The sequence below is a fragment of the Papio anubis genome, chromosome 9 (assembly GCF_008728515.1).
Source record: "Papio anubis isolate 15944 chromosome 9, Panubis1.0, whole genome shotgun sequence".
Lineage (NCBI taxonomy): Eukaryota > Metazoa > Chordata > Mammalia > Primates > Cercopithecidae > Papio > Papio anubis.
The window spans coordinates 107,587,439-107,600,909 of NC_044984.1; the positions used below are offsets into that span (position 1 = coordinate 107,587,439).

Genomic DNA, 13,471 nt, shown 5'->3' on the forward strand with positions numbered 1-13,471 from the left:
GCTAACTTTGGTATTAGCCAACTCTAGAACGTTATTTCCTTGCTTGCAGAGCCTCTCACTCCCCCTTTTCCTGGGCCACACATGAAGCAGTGAAGGAGAAGTACAAAGAGGGCAGGGGGAGGAAGGGTACTTCTGGCTCGGAGGTCAGGAGGGCAGTGGGCAGGCAGCCTTCTCCTGCCACTGGCCAGAGTCAGACTGGGCTCAGAACCCAGATGCGCCCCTCTTGCTACTCTATCCTCCCCTGGCTTGCCCCTGCCCAGCCTGGGACAAGCTGGAACTGGGGAAGGGAGTGTGGAAAAGTGGAGGGGAACCTGGGAAAGATTGAGTAACAATGCCTTCATGTATCTGAAGAGGGAAATTTACAAGAGGAACAAAGGGCTTTCCTCTGTTGAGACTTGGGAGACCGACTTCCTACCCCATGAGGTGCAGGCAAAAGGGTCTCCCCAGGGCCTCTCTGGGTTGGCTGGATGAGAGCCCTGCCTAGATGATGAACCCATGCCCCCCTGCACCCCCTGCCCCAGCCACTCATGGCCCTGAACCAGGGCTCTGTGCTTCTCTCCCACAGCTTCTGGCTGTGGTGTTCGACACCTTCAATGACATTGAGAAACGCAAGTTCAAGTCGTTGCTACTGCACAAGCGAACCGCCATCCAGCATGCCTACCGCCTGCTCGTCAGCCAGAGGGTAGGAGCCATGGGCCAGGGAGGGGCTTGGTCCCTGTCCTCCCTCCCTTTCCCAGAGCAGCCCCTAAGCATGGCCAGACCAGCGACTTTAGAAACCAGGAGCCCTGCCCTTGGAAGAATGAACAGAGCTGGAGTGGATCTGGAGTGGGTGCCCCAAGGGAAAGGGAGTAGTCTGGGTTCCACACTGCTCCTCCCTCTCCCCCAGAGGCCCGCCGGCATCTCCTACAGGCAGTTTGAAGGCCTCATGCGCTTCTACAAGCCCCGGATGAGTGCCAGGGAGCGCTATCTTACCTTCAAGGCCCTGAATCAGAACGACACACCTCTGCTCAGGTAAGAGCAGGTGCCTGGTAGGGGCAGCGTGGCCAGACAAGGCATTCATGTCTAGAGTGAACCAGGGCATGTGAAGGCCGTGGAGGTGGGCAGGCCTATAGGCTTGTCGGAGACTTCAGTTTCCTCCACAGAGATGTTTATCCATGTAGACTTACAGACTGGATTCACCAGGATTCCTTTTGGAAGTGACAAAAGTCCAACACAAATCCAGTTCAAACTGACTTGAGAAAAAAGGAGCTCATGGAGTGGACTGGTCCAGCTGCTGGCCCTCGAACCCCCAGTGGGGTGGGATAGTCCCATGTGAGCCAGGTGGACAGAGAGGGGTGAATATACTTCCCCCATCCCCTGCACACACCTGGCTCGGCCTCAGAGAACTGACCCTAGATCTCCAGGGGCAGGATTGGTCTTCCAGGCTGTTGATAACCAAGCCCTGTCCACAGCAGCCTGCTGTGGAGCTGAGAACAAGCCCTGTTTGAGCTGAGCTTGCAGTCCTAGGTGTTACATTAAGGCCCCTGCTAAAAGGTGAAGTTTCTGTCCTCATAAGAATCCTAGTACTCCAGCAGCTGCCTCTCCAGGGCACTGACACTGTCCGTAGTTAGTGCAGTCGGTGGAGACTAAGTGGATTACGTATTCGTAGTACCTCAGGGTCAGAGGAGATCCAAACAATCGCAGGTAAAGGATCCCCCAGCACTGCTGTGCTGGGACTCACACGGTGTCCCCTCCCTTCCTCCTACCCTCACCCTGTAAAGGTGTCCATAGGCAGGCAAGTAAGAGAAGCAAAGCTCAGTGGAACTATGTTCTGATATTTTGTCCCTTTTTATTTTGCTTTTGGCAGCCTAAAGGACTTTTACGATATCTACGAAGTTGCGGCTTTGAAGTGGAAGGTGAGTTCTCCTCTGAGACCATAGAAGGAGTAGACAGACAGGTCCCCAAGTGGGGCAGTGAGAAGCAGGGACACCCCAAGATCCAGCTCTCTCCCTGCTACAGCAGCTCAGCCCCCAGCTTGGCATGGTACACTTCAGGGATCACAGGTGGCCCCCAGCCCCCAAATCTGCCCTCACATTTGTGACATAGTGTCATGGTTAACAGCACCCAATCTCACTTAGACCCCATTAGTCACTGTGTGACATCAGGCAGGTTGCTGAGCCTTTCTGAGCCTTGTTTTGCCTGGGAAGTGGCATAATGATAATCCCTACTGACAAAGCTAATTTCAGGACTATACTAAAATAATGCCTCTGCATGGCACATTGTAAATGCTTGGTACACACTGGCTGGCTGTGTTGTCATATAGATCCCTGAAGGTTAACATTGTTCCCCAGTTTAGCAGGGTGAACAGGAAAGGAAGCCAGCATCCTGGCTCCAGGGCACGGCTCTGGTCCCTGGCCCTGACACCCTCCCTCTTGGTCCTGTTGTCTACCAGGCCAAGAAAAACAGAGAGCACTGGTTTGATGAGCTTCCCAGGACGGCGCTCCTCATCTTCAAAGGTAAGTGGGCTTGAATATGGCAGGTGTTGGCAGCTGGGGGCTGATGGAAGTTTTCAGAGACCACAGAGGAGCATCTGAGGAGAGGTTCAGACAGGTGTGTGTGTGTGTGTGTCTGAATGTGTGTGTGAAGAGACAGCGTGATTACCCCAGCAGGGAGGTAAGCGTGGTAGGAAGCAGATTAGGAGAGAAATGGGTAACTTAACCCAACCAAAATGGGTAACTTAACCCAACCAAGACATTTGGGGAATTTTTCTTTTTTCATACAAAAGCAAAGATATTCATTGAAGAAACTTGAAAGTGAGATAATTAGAAGTAAATGGAAATTTACCACCCAGATAACCACTGTTAATTCTCTGATGTGTTTCCCTCCGTGCCGTTTTTCTATGCATTTTTAAAACAATAGGGTGACATTATATATTCTATTCTGTTATCTACCTTTTCATCCAATTATATATATATATATATATATTTTTTTTTTTTTTTTTTTTTGAGATGGAGTCTCGCTCTGTCGCCCAGGCTGGAGTGCAGTGGTGCGATTTCAGCTCACTGCAACCTCCGCCTCCCAGGTTCAAGTGATTCTCCTGCCTCAGCCTCCTGAATAGCTGGGACTACAGGCACTTGCCACCGTGCCTGGCTAATTCTGTGTGTGTGTGTTTTTAGTAGAGACAGGGTTTCACCATGCTGGCCAGGCTGGTCTCGAACTCCTGACCTCGTGATCTGCCTGTCTTGGCCTTCCAAAGTGCTGGGATTACAGGAGTGAGCCACCATGCCCAGCCCCAGTAATATATTTTTACCTTCCTCTTATGACAGGATGTATACTTACTTTGCATGACCCCTTGAATAATGCTTGTGTAGTGTAAAGTTTGAAAATTTGAAATTGGGTGCTCATATTATTAACCTGACAATTGCCCGTTAATTTCATGCCAGTTTCAGCAGTGGTCAGCAGAGCTTTGTCTTGCTCTATCTCGATTCCAGGTTGCTCAGTCTCTCCCCAGAGCAGCTGCAGTCAGTGCAGTCTTGTCTGGGGGTCTGAACAGAAGTGTGGGTACCACTCTTTGAGTAGGACCCTCCTTTCTTAACCTCTGGGCTAAAGACCATGCTTACCTGCATGCACAAAGAATGTGGTAGGTGGTCGCACCTGCCCAGAAGGAGATAATAATAATAAAGGATATGGGGCCCGGCACGGTGGCTCACGCCTGTAATCCCAGCACTTTGGGAGGTTGAGGTGAGCGGATCACGAGGTCAGGAGATCAAGACCATCCTGGCTAACACGGTGAAACCCCGTCTCTACTAAAAATGCAAAAAATTAGCCGGGCGTGGTGGCGGGCACCTGTAGTCCCAGCTACTCGGGAGGCTGAGGCAGGAGAATGGCGTGAACCCGGGAGGCGGAGCTTGTGGTGAGCCGAGATCGCACCACTACACTCCAGCCTGGGCGACAGAGCAAGACTCCGTCTCAAAAAAATAAAATAAAAAATAAAAAATGAAGGATACGGTAGGGGAAACAAGTGCATAAATTTACATTTTAACAAGTCTTTTCTTCAAATAGGCATTAATATCCTTGTGAAGTCCAAGGCCTTCCAGTATTTCATGTGTAAGTATGAAATATCTCCACTCTAGGCCACTTTCCCCCTGAGTCCTTTGCTGTTCTAGAAGCAGGAGAGGCAAGAGATTGGTCCTAGAATCGTGTGTTTGACTTTTTACTGTGGGGAATTCTCAGCATGTTTAAAATTGGAGAAAACATTACCACACGCATCCCTGTGCCCGTCACCCATCTGTATCCTCACTCCGGCTCATCATCCCCTCTAGCCCTAGATTTTTTGGAAGCAAATTCCAGAACTACAGAGTTGATTGGTCGATATGTCTCTTGAGTTTGTTTTAATCTCTAGGCTCCTCTTCCTCCCCTCATGCAGTATTTAGGTGAGGAAGCAGGATTTGGGTTTTGTGTGTTCCTCTGTTGCCCTTTCCTGGAATTTAGTAGTTCTATCTAGAGCTATGCTGTGCGGTGTGGAAGCCATTGGCCACATGCGGCCATATACATTTAAGCTAATTAAAATGAAAAAATCAGCTTAGCAGTCACATTTCAAGTGCTTAATAGCCAAAAATGGCTAATGACTACCAATTGGATGGTGCAGAGAAGAAAATTTTCATTGTCATGAAAATTCCCTTGGATAGTACTAACCTAGAGGCTTGATCCAATTTGGTCTTTCCAAGGAGCTCTGGTTCCTTTTAGTAGGAGATGGTGTTAGAGACACAATTCGAGGCGTTGAGTGCTCGTTGCTTGGGTTGGTCATTGTTTCTAGGCCTTCCCATGGACAGAACTAGGGTTTTGTTTCTTTAAAGATAAACTGTTGTGAGTTCATGCTGATACTTCACATTCAGGCCTGCAGGGATTTTAAGATTAAGAATCTAGATGTGTAAGACTAATTTCATGAATCTTACACATCTAGATTCTCAATCCTTTTTTTTTTTTTTTTTTTTTTTTGTGAGACAGAGTCTCATTCAGTCTGTCAGGCTAGCGTGATCTCGGCTCACTGCAACCTCCACCTCCCGGGTTCTAAGTGATTTTCCTCCCTCAGCCTCTCGAGTAGCTGGAATTACAGGTGTGCGCCACCACGCCTGGCTATTTTTGTATTTTTAGTAGAGATGGAGTTTCACCATGTTGGCCAGGCTGGTCTCGAACTCCTGACCTCAGGTGATCCACTTACCTCAGTCTCCCAAAGTGCTGGGATTACAGGCGTGAGCCACGTGCCCGGCCTAGATTCTCAATCTTAAAATCCAGATTGTCTTTGAAGACAATCAGACACCAACAAAGAAGAAAAATATCCAGGTTCCTAACTACACTGGCACAGTTACTCATTTGCTTTATCTCACAGTCCCAGGATAACGACTGCAACGCAATCCCAATGATATAATTCCTAGAAACATCAGTCTGGGGATGTACATTCAGATTACTGTGGGGTTTTTTGTTTGTTTGTTTGAGACAAGGACTTAGTCTGGTGCCCCAACAATGGCACAGTCATAGTTCACGGCAGCCTTGACTTCCCAGGCTCAATCCATCCTCCCACCTCAGTCTTCTGAGTAGCTGGGACCACAGGTGCGCACCATCACACCCGGCTAATTTTTTTATTTTTTGTAAAGTTGGAGTGTCCTCATGTTGCTCAGGCTGGTCTCGAACTCCTGGCCTCAAGCCATTCTCCTGCCTTGGCCTCCCACAGTGCTGGGATTACGGGTGTGAGCCACTGCGCCTGGCCTTGTGTTTTAAGGTCACCTGGAATAGTTCCTTTCCATGTGGACATGTCACCAATGGGATATACATTTGGATTTTTTTATGCCATGTTATTTTTTATTTTTTGGGATTGCTTTTGACATTTTATTTTATTTTATGGCCAGGCATGGTGGCTCAGACCTAAAATCCCAGCACTTCGGGAGGCCGAGGTGGTTGGATTGCTTGAGCCCAAGAGTTCGAGACCAGCCTGGGCAACATGGTGAGACCCCCATCTCTACAAAAAAATACAAAAGTTAACTGAGTGTGGTAACTCACACCTGTAGTCCCAGCTACTTGAGAGGCTGAGGTGGGAGGATCACCCGAGCCTGGGGAGGTTGAAGCTGCAGTGCGCCGTGATGGCACCACTGCACTCCAGCCTGGGCAACAGAGTGAGATCCCCCATCTCAAAAAAAAAAAAAAAAAACCCAAATTTTGTTTCATAATTACGTAAATTAGGACTGGGCATGGTGGCTCATGCCTGTAATCCCAACACTTTGGGAGGCCAAGGCAGGCAGATCACTTGAGGTCAGGAGTTCGAGACCAGCCTGAGCAATGTGGTGAAACCCCATCTCTACCAAAAATAGAAAAAAGTAGCCATGCACGCCTGTGGTCCCAGTTACTTGGGAGGCTGAGGCGGGAGGATCGCTTGATCCTGAGAGGCAGAGGTTGCAGTGAGTTGTGATGGCGCCACTGCACTCCAACCTGAGTGACACAGTGAGACTCCATCTCAAAAAAAAGCAAAAAAAATTATGTAAAATACATGGTTCCAAGTCAGATCTACAAAAAATATATATATTGAAGGAAATTTCATTTCTATCCCTGTCACTTCCCACAGTGGGCAACTTTTATTTATGGCTTCTTCCATTGTTTAAAACCTGTAAGTTGGATGCATATCAATATCTCTGTCTTAACCAATAGCATATTTTATGCACTTTTTTCTGCCACCTGGCTTTTTGCAGTTAACAATGTGCCCTAGAGACCAATTCATGGTAATATGTAGAAATGAGGTTGGGTATGGTGGCTCACACCTGTAATTCTAGCACTTAGGAAGGCAGAGGCAGGTGGATGGCTTGAGCCCAGGGGTTTGAAACCAGCCTGGGCAATGTAGCAAAACCCCAGCTCAACAGAAAGTACAATAATTAGCTGGCGTGGTAGTGTGCACTTGTGTTCCTAGCTCCTCAGGAAGCTAAGGTGGGAGGATCGCTTGAGCCCAGGAGGTGGAGGTTGCAGTGAGCCAAGATCACGCCCCACTGCACTTCAGCCTGGGTGACAGTAAAACCCTGTCTAAAAAAAAAAAAAAAAAAAAAATTAATATGTAGAAATATACCTCGTCTCGGCCGGGTGCGGTGGCTCAAGCCTGTAATCCCAGCACTTTGGGAGGCCGAGACGGGCGGATCACAAGGTCAGGAGATCGAGACCATCCTGGCTAACATGGTGAAACCCCGTCTCTACTAAAAATACAAAAAACTAGCCGGGCGAGGTGGCGGGCGCCTGTAGTCCCAGCTACTTGGGAGGCTGAGGCAGGAGAATGGCGTGAACCCGGGAGGCGGAGCTTGCAGTGAGCTGAGATCCGGCCACTGCACTCCAGTCTGGGCGACAGAGCGAGACTCCGTCTCCAAAAAAAAAAAAAAAAAAAAGAGAAATGTACCTTGTCTCTTTTCTTTCTTCTCTCTTAGAGAGAGGGTCTTGCTCTGTCACCCAAGCTAGAGTGCAGTGGCACAAGCATAGCTCACTGCAACCTTGACCTCCTGTGTTCAAACGGTCCTCCCACCTCAGCCTCCTGAGTAGCTGGGCCCACAACTACCACACCTGGCTAGTTGTTTTTATTTTTTGTAGGGATGTGGTCTCCCTGTGTTGCCCAGGCTGGTTTCGAGCCGCTGGGCTCAACGCAATCTGCCTGCCTCAGCCTTCCAAAATGCTGGGATTACAGGTGTGAGCCACTGTACCCAGCCTGTGTTTGTTTTTATGGTTAAAGTATGCCACTTTATGAACGTATCATAATCAGTTCAACCACTCCCCTACTGATGATCATTGAGATTGTTGCCAGTGTTTTGCTATCACAAATAGTGCTGCAGTGAATAGCTTTCAGATATATCTTACATTTTTGCCAGTGCATCATTGGGATGGTTTCTGGAAAGTGGGATCGCTAGGCGAATGGCTTAATGCATATGCAGTTTTTCTAAAGAGTTCATGCAATTTTTTAAAATTAGAAGTCTCTAGGGGAAAACACATGTTTTCAATCCTTGAATGCCTTGTATATTGTCCATCTTTTACACCAATTTGGAATAATCTCTACATCATAACTGGTATTCACACAGTGACAGAGGGAGTGTTTTTAGAAATTTGTAGCTGTTTCTAGGTGAAAACACTGGTTGATTTAGCTCCCTTGGTAAGAGCACTGAGCAGAAAGACGTTCCCTATCAAATGGGTGTGTGGAGCAGCCCTGTTCTCCCCATCCCGTAGAGCTCCAGGAAGTTAACCAGGGACGGCAGCTGTGACCTGCAGATTTCTAAGCCCCCGTTATTTCTCTGTCTTTTACGGGCCTGTGTATTTCAGACTTGGTGGTGGCAGTCAACGGGGTCTGGATCCTTGTGGAGACGTTTATGCTGAAAGGTGAGCCCTGCTTGGGGACTGGCCGTGTCCTAGCCGGCACACCCAGCTTGCCTGTGAGCTGCTACTTCTCTGCCTTACAGGTGGGAACTTCTTCTCCAAGCACGTGCCCTGGAGTTACCTCGTCTTTCTAACTAGTAAGTTTCTGACATGGCTTTGCTGGACTGCTTGTTTTAAAATTGTCTGGGAGAACTTTTATTCGGTATAGAACCTCATGGTTCTTCTCTAAAACAGGAAGCTATAAAGAGACGGAGTATTTAGTCGGATTCCGTGTTGTCCCTGTTTAAAACTCTTTCGTGGTTGTCCACTGCCCTCTGGATGGAGCCCAGAATCCTAGGCGTGTGTGGCCCTCCACTCGCTTGCCAGCGCCGTGTCCCCCGCTGCACGCTGTTGCCCTCCTCAGTGGCCTCTGCTGCCTGCTGCTCTCGCCTGCCTCTGGGCTGTGCACAGGGGTTTCCTCTGCCTGGTGGCGTCTCCCCCAGCCTCTTCCTGACTTTCCTGCTCCTTCTATCAAGTCTCAGCACACTGTGCTGTCATTCCCTGTTGGCGTCTTTTCTCCCACCGAGCTGATAAGCTCTCTGCCCCAAGGGGTGCCCTGCACTGGTCACTGTTGCACACCTGGTACCCAGTGTAAGGCCCAAGATGGAAGGGGTGGTCAGGACACACCTGTTGGATGGACAAATGGTTAGCAGGGCCCTGCCCAGAGACAGGAAGGGAGGATTTCTCTCTCTCTTTTTTTTTTTTGGCAGGATCTTTCTCTGTTGCCCAAACTGGAGTGCAGTGGTGTGATCATAGCTCACTGCAACCTCAACCTCCCGGGCTCAAGGGATCCCAAGTAGCCTCAGCCTCCCAAGTAGCTGGGATTATAGGCACACAGCGCCACCATGCCGGGCTAATTTTTGTATTTTTTGTAAAGACAGGGTCTGACTATGTTGCTCAGGCTGGTCTTCAACTCCTGGGCTCAAGTGGTCCTCCTTTCTTGGCCTCCCAAAGTGCTGGGATGATAGGCATGAACTACTATGCCTGGCCAGTTTCTTTTAAGCAGATTACTCAGTTGCCCACCATCTGGGCCCTCTCATGGAGCACCTGCTCTCACGGTGGGACATGAGTGAGGCCTGGGCTCAGCCTGGAGGGCATATGGCCAGCAGGAAGGCTGCAGACTGTGGAGGAGCCTCAAAGAGGAGACCGAGCAGGGGGAGGATGTGGCGGGGCTGCTGCCGATGGACTCCTTCTGTCCGCAGTCTATGGGGTGGAGCTGTTCCTGAAGGTCGCCGGCCTGGGCCCTGTGGAGTACTTGTCCTCCGGATGGAACTTGTGAGTGGACAGCATGTTTCTGATGCAAAGCTGAAACTCTGATGGTGGCCCCAGACCCTTCTCTGCACACCCCAATCCCGGGCCATTTCTGGAATTGCAGAGGGAAGGTCTGAGGACGGGCCGAGGCCTGTGTCTCCCTCAAGCAGCCCTGCCCCCAGCCCAGGAACTCCCCAGGGTCAGGCCCTTGTCTGAAGCCTCTCAGACCACCCACGCCAGTCCTTCTGGAAATGGCCTCTTGAGGTGCCACAGGCTGGTTGGCTCTTCCTGAGTCATTAAACTTTTTTCTCTTCCATAAAAACCACAATGCCCACAGAGAAGAATGCTCCCCCACCTTCCTTGATCAGCAGTATTGAGACCCACGTGGCCCTTCTGCCTGTTCCCCAGAGCGTGGGAGGTCACTTCCCTGCCCTGTTCAAGTTAACTGGCCTGTGAAGTCAGGTTGCACTCATGAGGTCTTGGGTCATGAGGCAGGGGGCTGGACACTCAGGGGTCAGAGGGCGAGGCCAGGGGGCTGGACACGCAGAGTGGGCCGCGAGGGCGAGGGGTTGACACGCAGAGTGGGCCGCGAGGGCGCAGGGGGTGGACACGCAGTGTGGGCCGCGAGGGACAGGGGCTGACACGAGAGTGGCCGCAGGGCGGGGCTGACACGCAGAGTGGGCCGCGAGGCCAAGGGGGTTGACACGCAGAGCAGAGCTGGGAGGAGCTGACAGCACATGTGTGCCCTGTGTGTCTGGAGAGGAGAGGGGGTCCTCTGGCTTGGGGCAGGGCAAGCTGTTCTAATGGGAATCTCACTGGAAGGGCCTGCTCTCTTCCCTCAGAAAGTTCCTTGGGGTCAGGCTGGTCTGCAGTGTGTAGCCAGATGTCTGTTGAGCGGAAGACGAGGCCTGTCTCCAGGGCTACGGACTCCGGGGCTTCTTTCCTCCCCGTCGTTAGACCAGCACGGGGCCCTTTGGAGGGGGTTCCCGGGCATTTCTGGCCCTGGGGTCAGAGCACTGAGGCCTGACTCCCAAGACGCATGCTGGGACAGGGCCTGGCCACCTTGAAGCCCCAGGGTGGCAGGAAGTTCTTCCCGCAGCCGGCTGGTTCCTGTTGGTGTTGCTGTGTCTGGGCTCCGTGGGAGGGTGGCTGTGCACGGTGCCGGGGAGGGGAGCAGGCGCAGGGAGGCTCAGGGCCACAGGGTGGACCTTGGCCTCTCGCCTCCTGCAGGTTTGACTTCTCCGTGACAGTGTTCGCCTTCCTGGGACTGCTGGCGCTGGCCCTCAACATGGAGCCCTTCTATTTCATCGTGGTCCTGCGCCCCCTCCAGCTGTTGAGGTGATGGGGCAGGGCAGAGCTGGAGAAGGAGAGGGAGAAAGAGAGGGAGGGCGGGAATGCCCCAGGATTGGTCCAGGAAGTGACCCAGAACGAGCCAGAAGGTTCACAAGCCAGAGTCATAGATGTCACCCCCTGCAGAAGTGCCATGGGGTCACCATCCCCACCCCTGAGGGTATGCAGGCTGCCTGTGCCCATCCCCTCACTGCACCAGGCACCTCTGGGCAGAGAAGCCCAGCCCATGACTCATGTGCACCCCACCCGAGGTGGCATGGCACCAGCCACAGGAGCCCATGTGCTCAGTCGCAGATCACAGAGCCACAGGTCTGAGGCTTGGAAGGGCCTTTCAGGGACCCCTCGTGCTTTTCTGGCTCAGCCTCTAGTGGAGAAAAGTCCTGTGTGGGTCCCAGTGATTTCCCAGGGACACTGGAGGAAGTCCCAGGCGAGCCTGCCCCACTGATGGTGTCTCTTCCTAATGAGGGGTCCCGAGGTTCTCTGCCCTCAGAGCCTGGGTTTGCCTCCTGACCCTCCAGCTGCAACCCCATCCACGTCCACCCCATCCTCTCCCAAGGCGGGATGGGCAGGGCAGGTGCCGGGAGGGGTGGTGGCGTCTATGGAGGAAAAGCCTACCGCTTTGGCGTGTGGGGGTGGCCTGGGGCTGTCCCTGAGTGTCCGCCTCCCTCCCACTCCCTGCCACCCTTCTTCACTGGTGAGCTCCGTTGCCCCTACTCCCCGGGGCACACGGGCTTCTCCCCCATCTTCCCCGGGAGCCAGGCCTTGCTCCTGTCTGAGCCTGCAGCTCTACTGCAAGGAGACGCAGCCTGGCCCTGCTCCTCGTCGTGGAAGGGCCCCACCCAGCCGGTGTCCTGGGGCTGCCACGGTCCCTTCCTTCATGCATGAGTCACCTGGGCCAAGCTCAGGGTTGGTGGCGCCCAAGGGAGCAGACGCAGGTGGAGAAGATGCCCTCGCCTGTCTTCAGCATGTGGCGTGTGGAAGGCGGGGCTGGCATGTTCTGAGGGCGGGGGCTGAGGCATGTGCCTGTGTGTCGAGGTGACGGGCGTCCTCCTCACTCAGGCTGTTTAAGTTGAAAGAGCGCTACCGCAACGTGCTGGACACCATGTTCGAGCTGCTGCCCCGGATGGCCAGGTACTGCCAGCCCCCACCCTGGCCTGCAGGTCCAGGTGCCATGCGGTGGTGCCCCGTGGGGGCGGGAGCCGAGTGGCAGTTGGGGGAAAGGAGTTCCACAAAGGACTGCAATCGAGGGCCTGACAGGGCTCCAAGGAGCCTGGAATCTTGACCACCACAGGTCTCCTGGGCACCATTTTTCTCCACTGACCTGTCTGACATGTTTAGTAGGGAGGGCAGGGAGCTGTCAACTTGCTTACCACCTGTGTCTACGTTCACAGGTAAGGGGTCACCTGTGAGTCTACCTTCACAGGTAAGGGGTGAATCTCTGGGAAAGGGGCATTTGTTCATAGCGTCCTGACTTGAGCCGTTTTTCACCCCAGAGCTGCCCCACGAGGCCCCTTCCCCGCAGGCACTTTCCAGTTGGTGAACCGACCTGGGGCGTGGCCCCACAGTCAGCCCCACGGGTCCGAGGAGGCCGGGGCTATGGAGGAGTCGTTCCCCCTCCTGCCGGCCCCGCATCACCCTGCCCCTGTCGCCCCACAGCCTGGGCCTCACTCTGCTCATCTTTTACTACTCCTTCGCCATCGTGGGCATGGAGTTCTTCTGCGGGATCGTCTTCCCCAACTGCTGCAAGTGAGTAGGCGGTGCCCGGCCCCACCCAGCCCCAGGCAGTCTGCGTTTCCGGGGCAGAGGGCTGGCCAGGGCCAGGATTGGTGTCCTTGTGGCCTTGGGGTCCTCAGGGATGCTCCTCTCTGAGCAAACACCTTGCTTTGCTTTCAGGGCTTAGTTGAGTGCAGTGAGCTAAACGAGGGTCCTGGACTCAGGGTCCCTGTTTCCCCATCCCCCAGATAGGGTCGGGAGCCATCAGCTCACCCTCTGCCGAGGGCTGGAGACCACCCCTGAAGTAGCCCGGGTCCAGAGGTCAAGTGCCGTGGCTTCCTCCCACTTCTTTCCTGGAGTGGCTGGGGACCTGGGCCAAGTCCAGTCTTCTAGGGACAGCATCATAGGATAAGACAGATGGACACGTGCAAGAAGGTCATGGTGTTCAGGGATGGGGAGCAGAGAGTGAAATCTCCCATGACCACTCCCTTTCTCCTGAGCCACCACAGTGAAATCACTGCACACCGCCATTCATTCATCCTCAGTTCAGAGTCCTCTTGCATTTGGTCTTTACAGCCTCAAGCACTGATGAGGAAACAGTTTTACAAAGACACTGGTAGCTTTGAGACCCAGTTTGAGTGTCAAGCTTGGTCTGGAACCAGAAGCCTATAGCAGTGGGTCCCAGACTTTAGAGCACATTGCAGTCACCAGGGAGCTTAGTGCAAGCTTGAGACCTCACCCGTGCATC

The 13,471-nt window shown here is 52.7% G+C and overlaps 1 protein-coding gene across 5 annotated transcripts in view; it reads left to right on the plus strand.

Annotated features, from left to right (window-relative positions):
- Nucleotides 1-13,471, plus strand: part of TPCN1 (two pore segment channel 1) — a 76,009-nt gene that overhangs the window by 53,663 nt on the left and 8,875 nt on the right. For all 5 annotated transcript variants that reach the window (XR_635148.4, XM_003907196.4, XM_021922977.2 and 2 more), the window contains 11 exons: nt 566-682; nt 887-1,011; nt 1,847-1,895; nt 2,432-2,495; nt 4,042-4,086; nt 8,317-8,373; nt 8,454-8,507; nt 9,612-9,684; nt 10,891-10,998; nt 12,070-12,141; nt 12,667-12,756. Coding sequence is in view for 4 of the 5 variants with exons in the window: in XM_003907196.4 (XP_003907245.1) it covers nt 566-682; nt 887-1,011; nt 1,847-1,895; nt 2,432-2,495; nt 4,042-4,086; nt 8,317-8,373; nt 8,454-8,507; nt 9,612-9,684; nt 10,891-10,998; nt 12,070-12,141; nt 12,667-12,756 (854 nt within the window). In the remaining variant the exon portion in view is untranslated. The remainder of the gene's footprint in view (nt 1-565; nt 683-886; nt 1,012-1,846; nt 1,896-2,431; nt 2,496-4,041; nt 4,087-8,316; nt 8,374-8,453; nt 8,508-9,611; nt 9,685-10,890; nt 10,999-12,069; nt 12,142-12,666; nt 12,757-13,471) is intronic.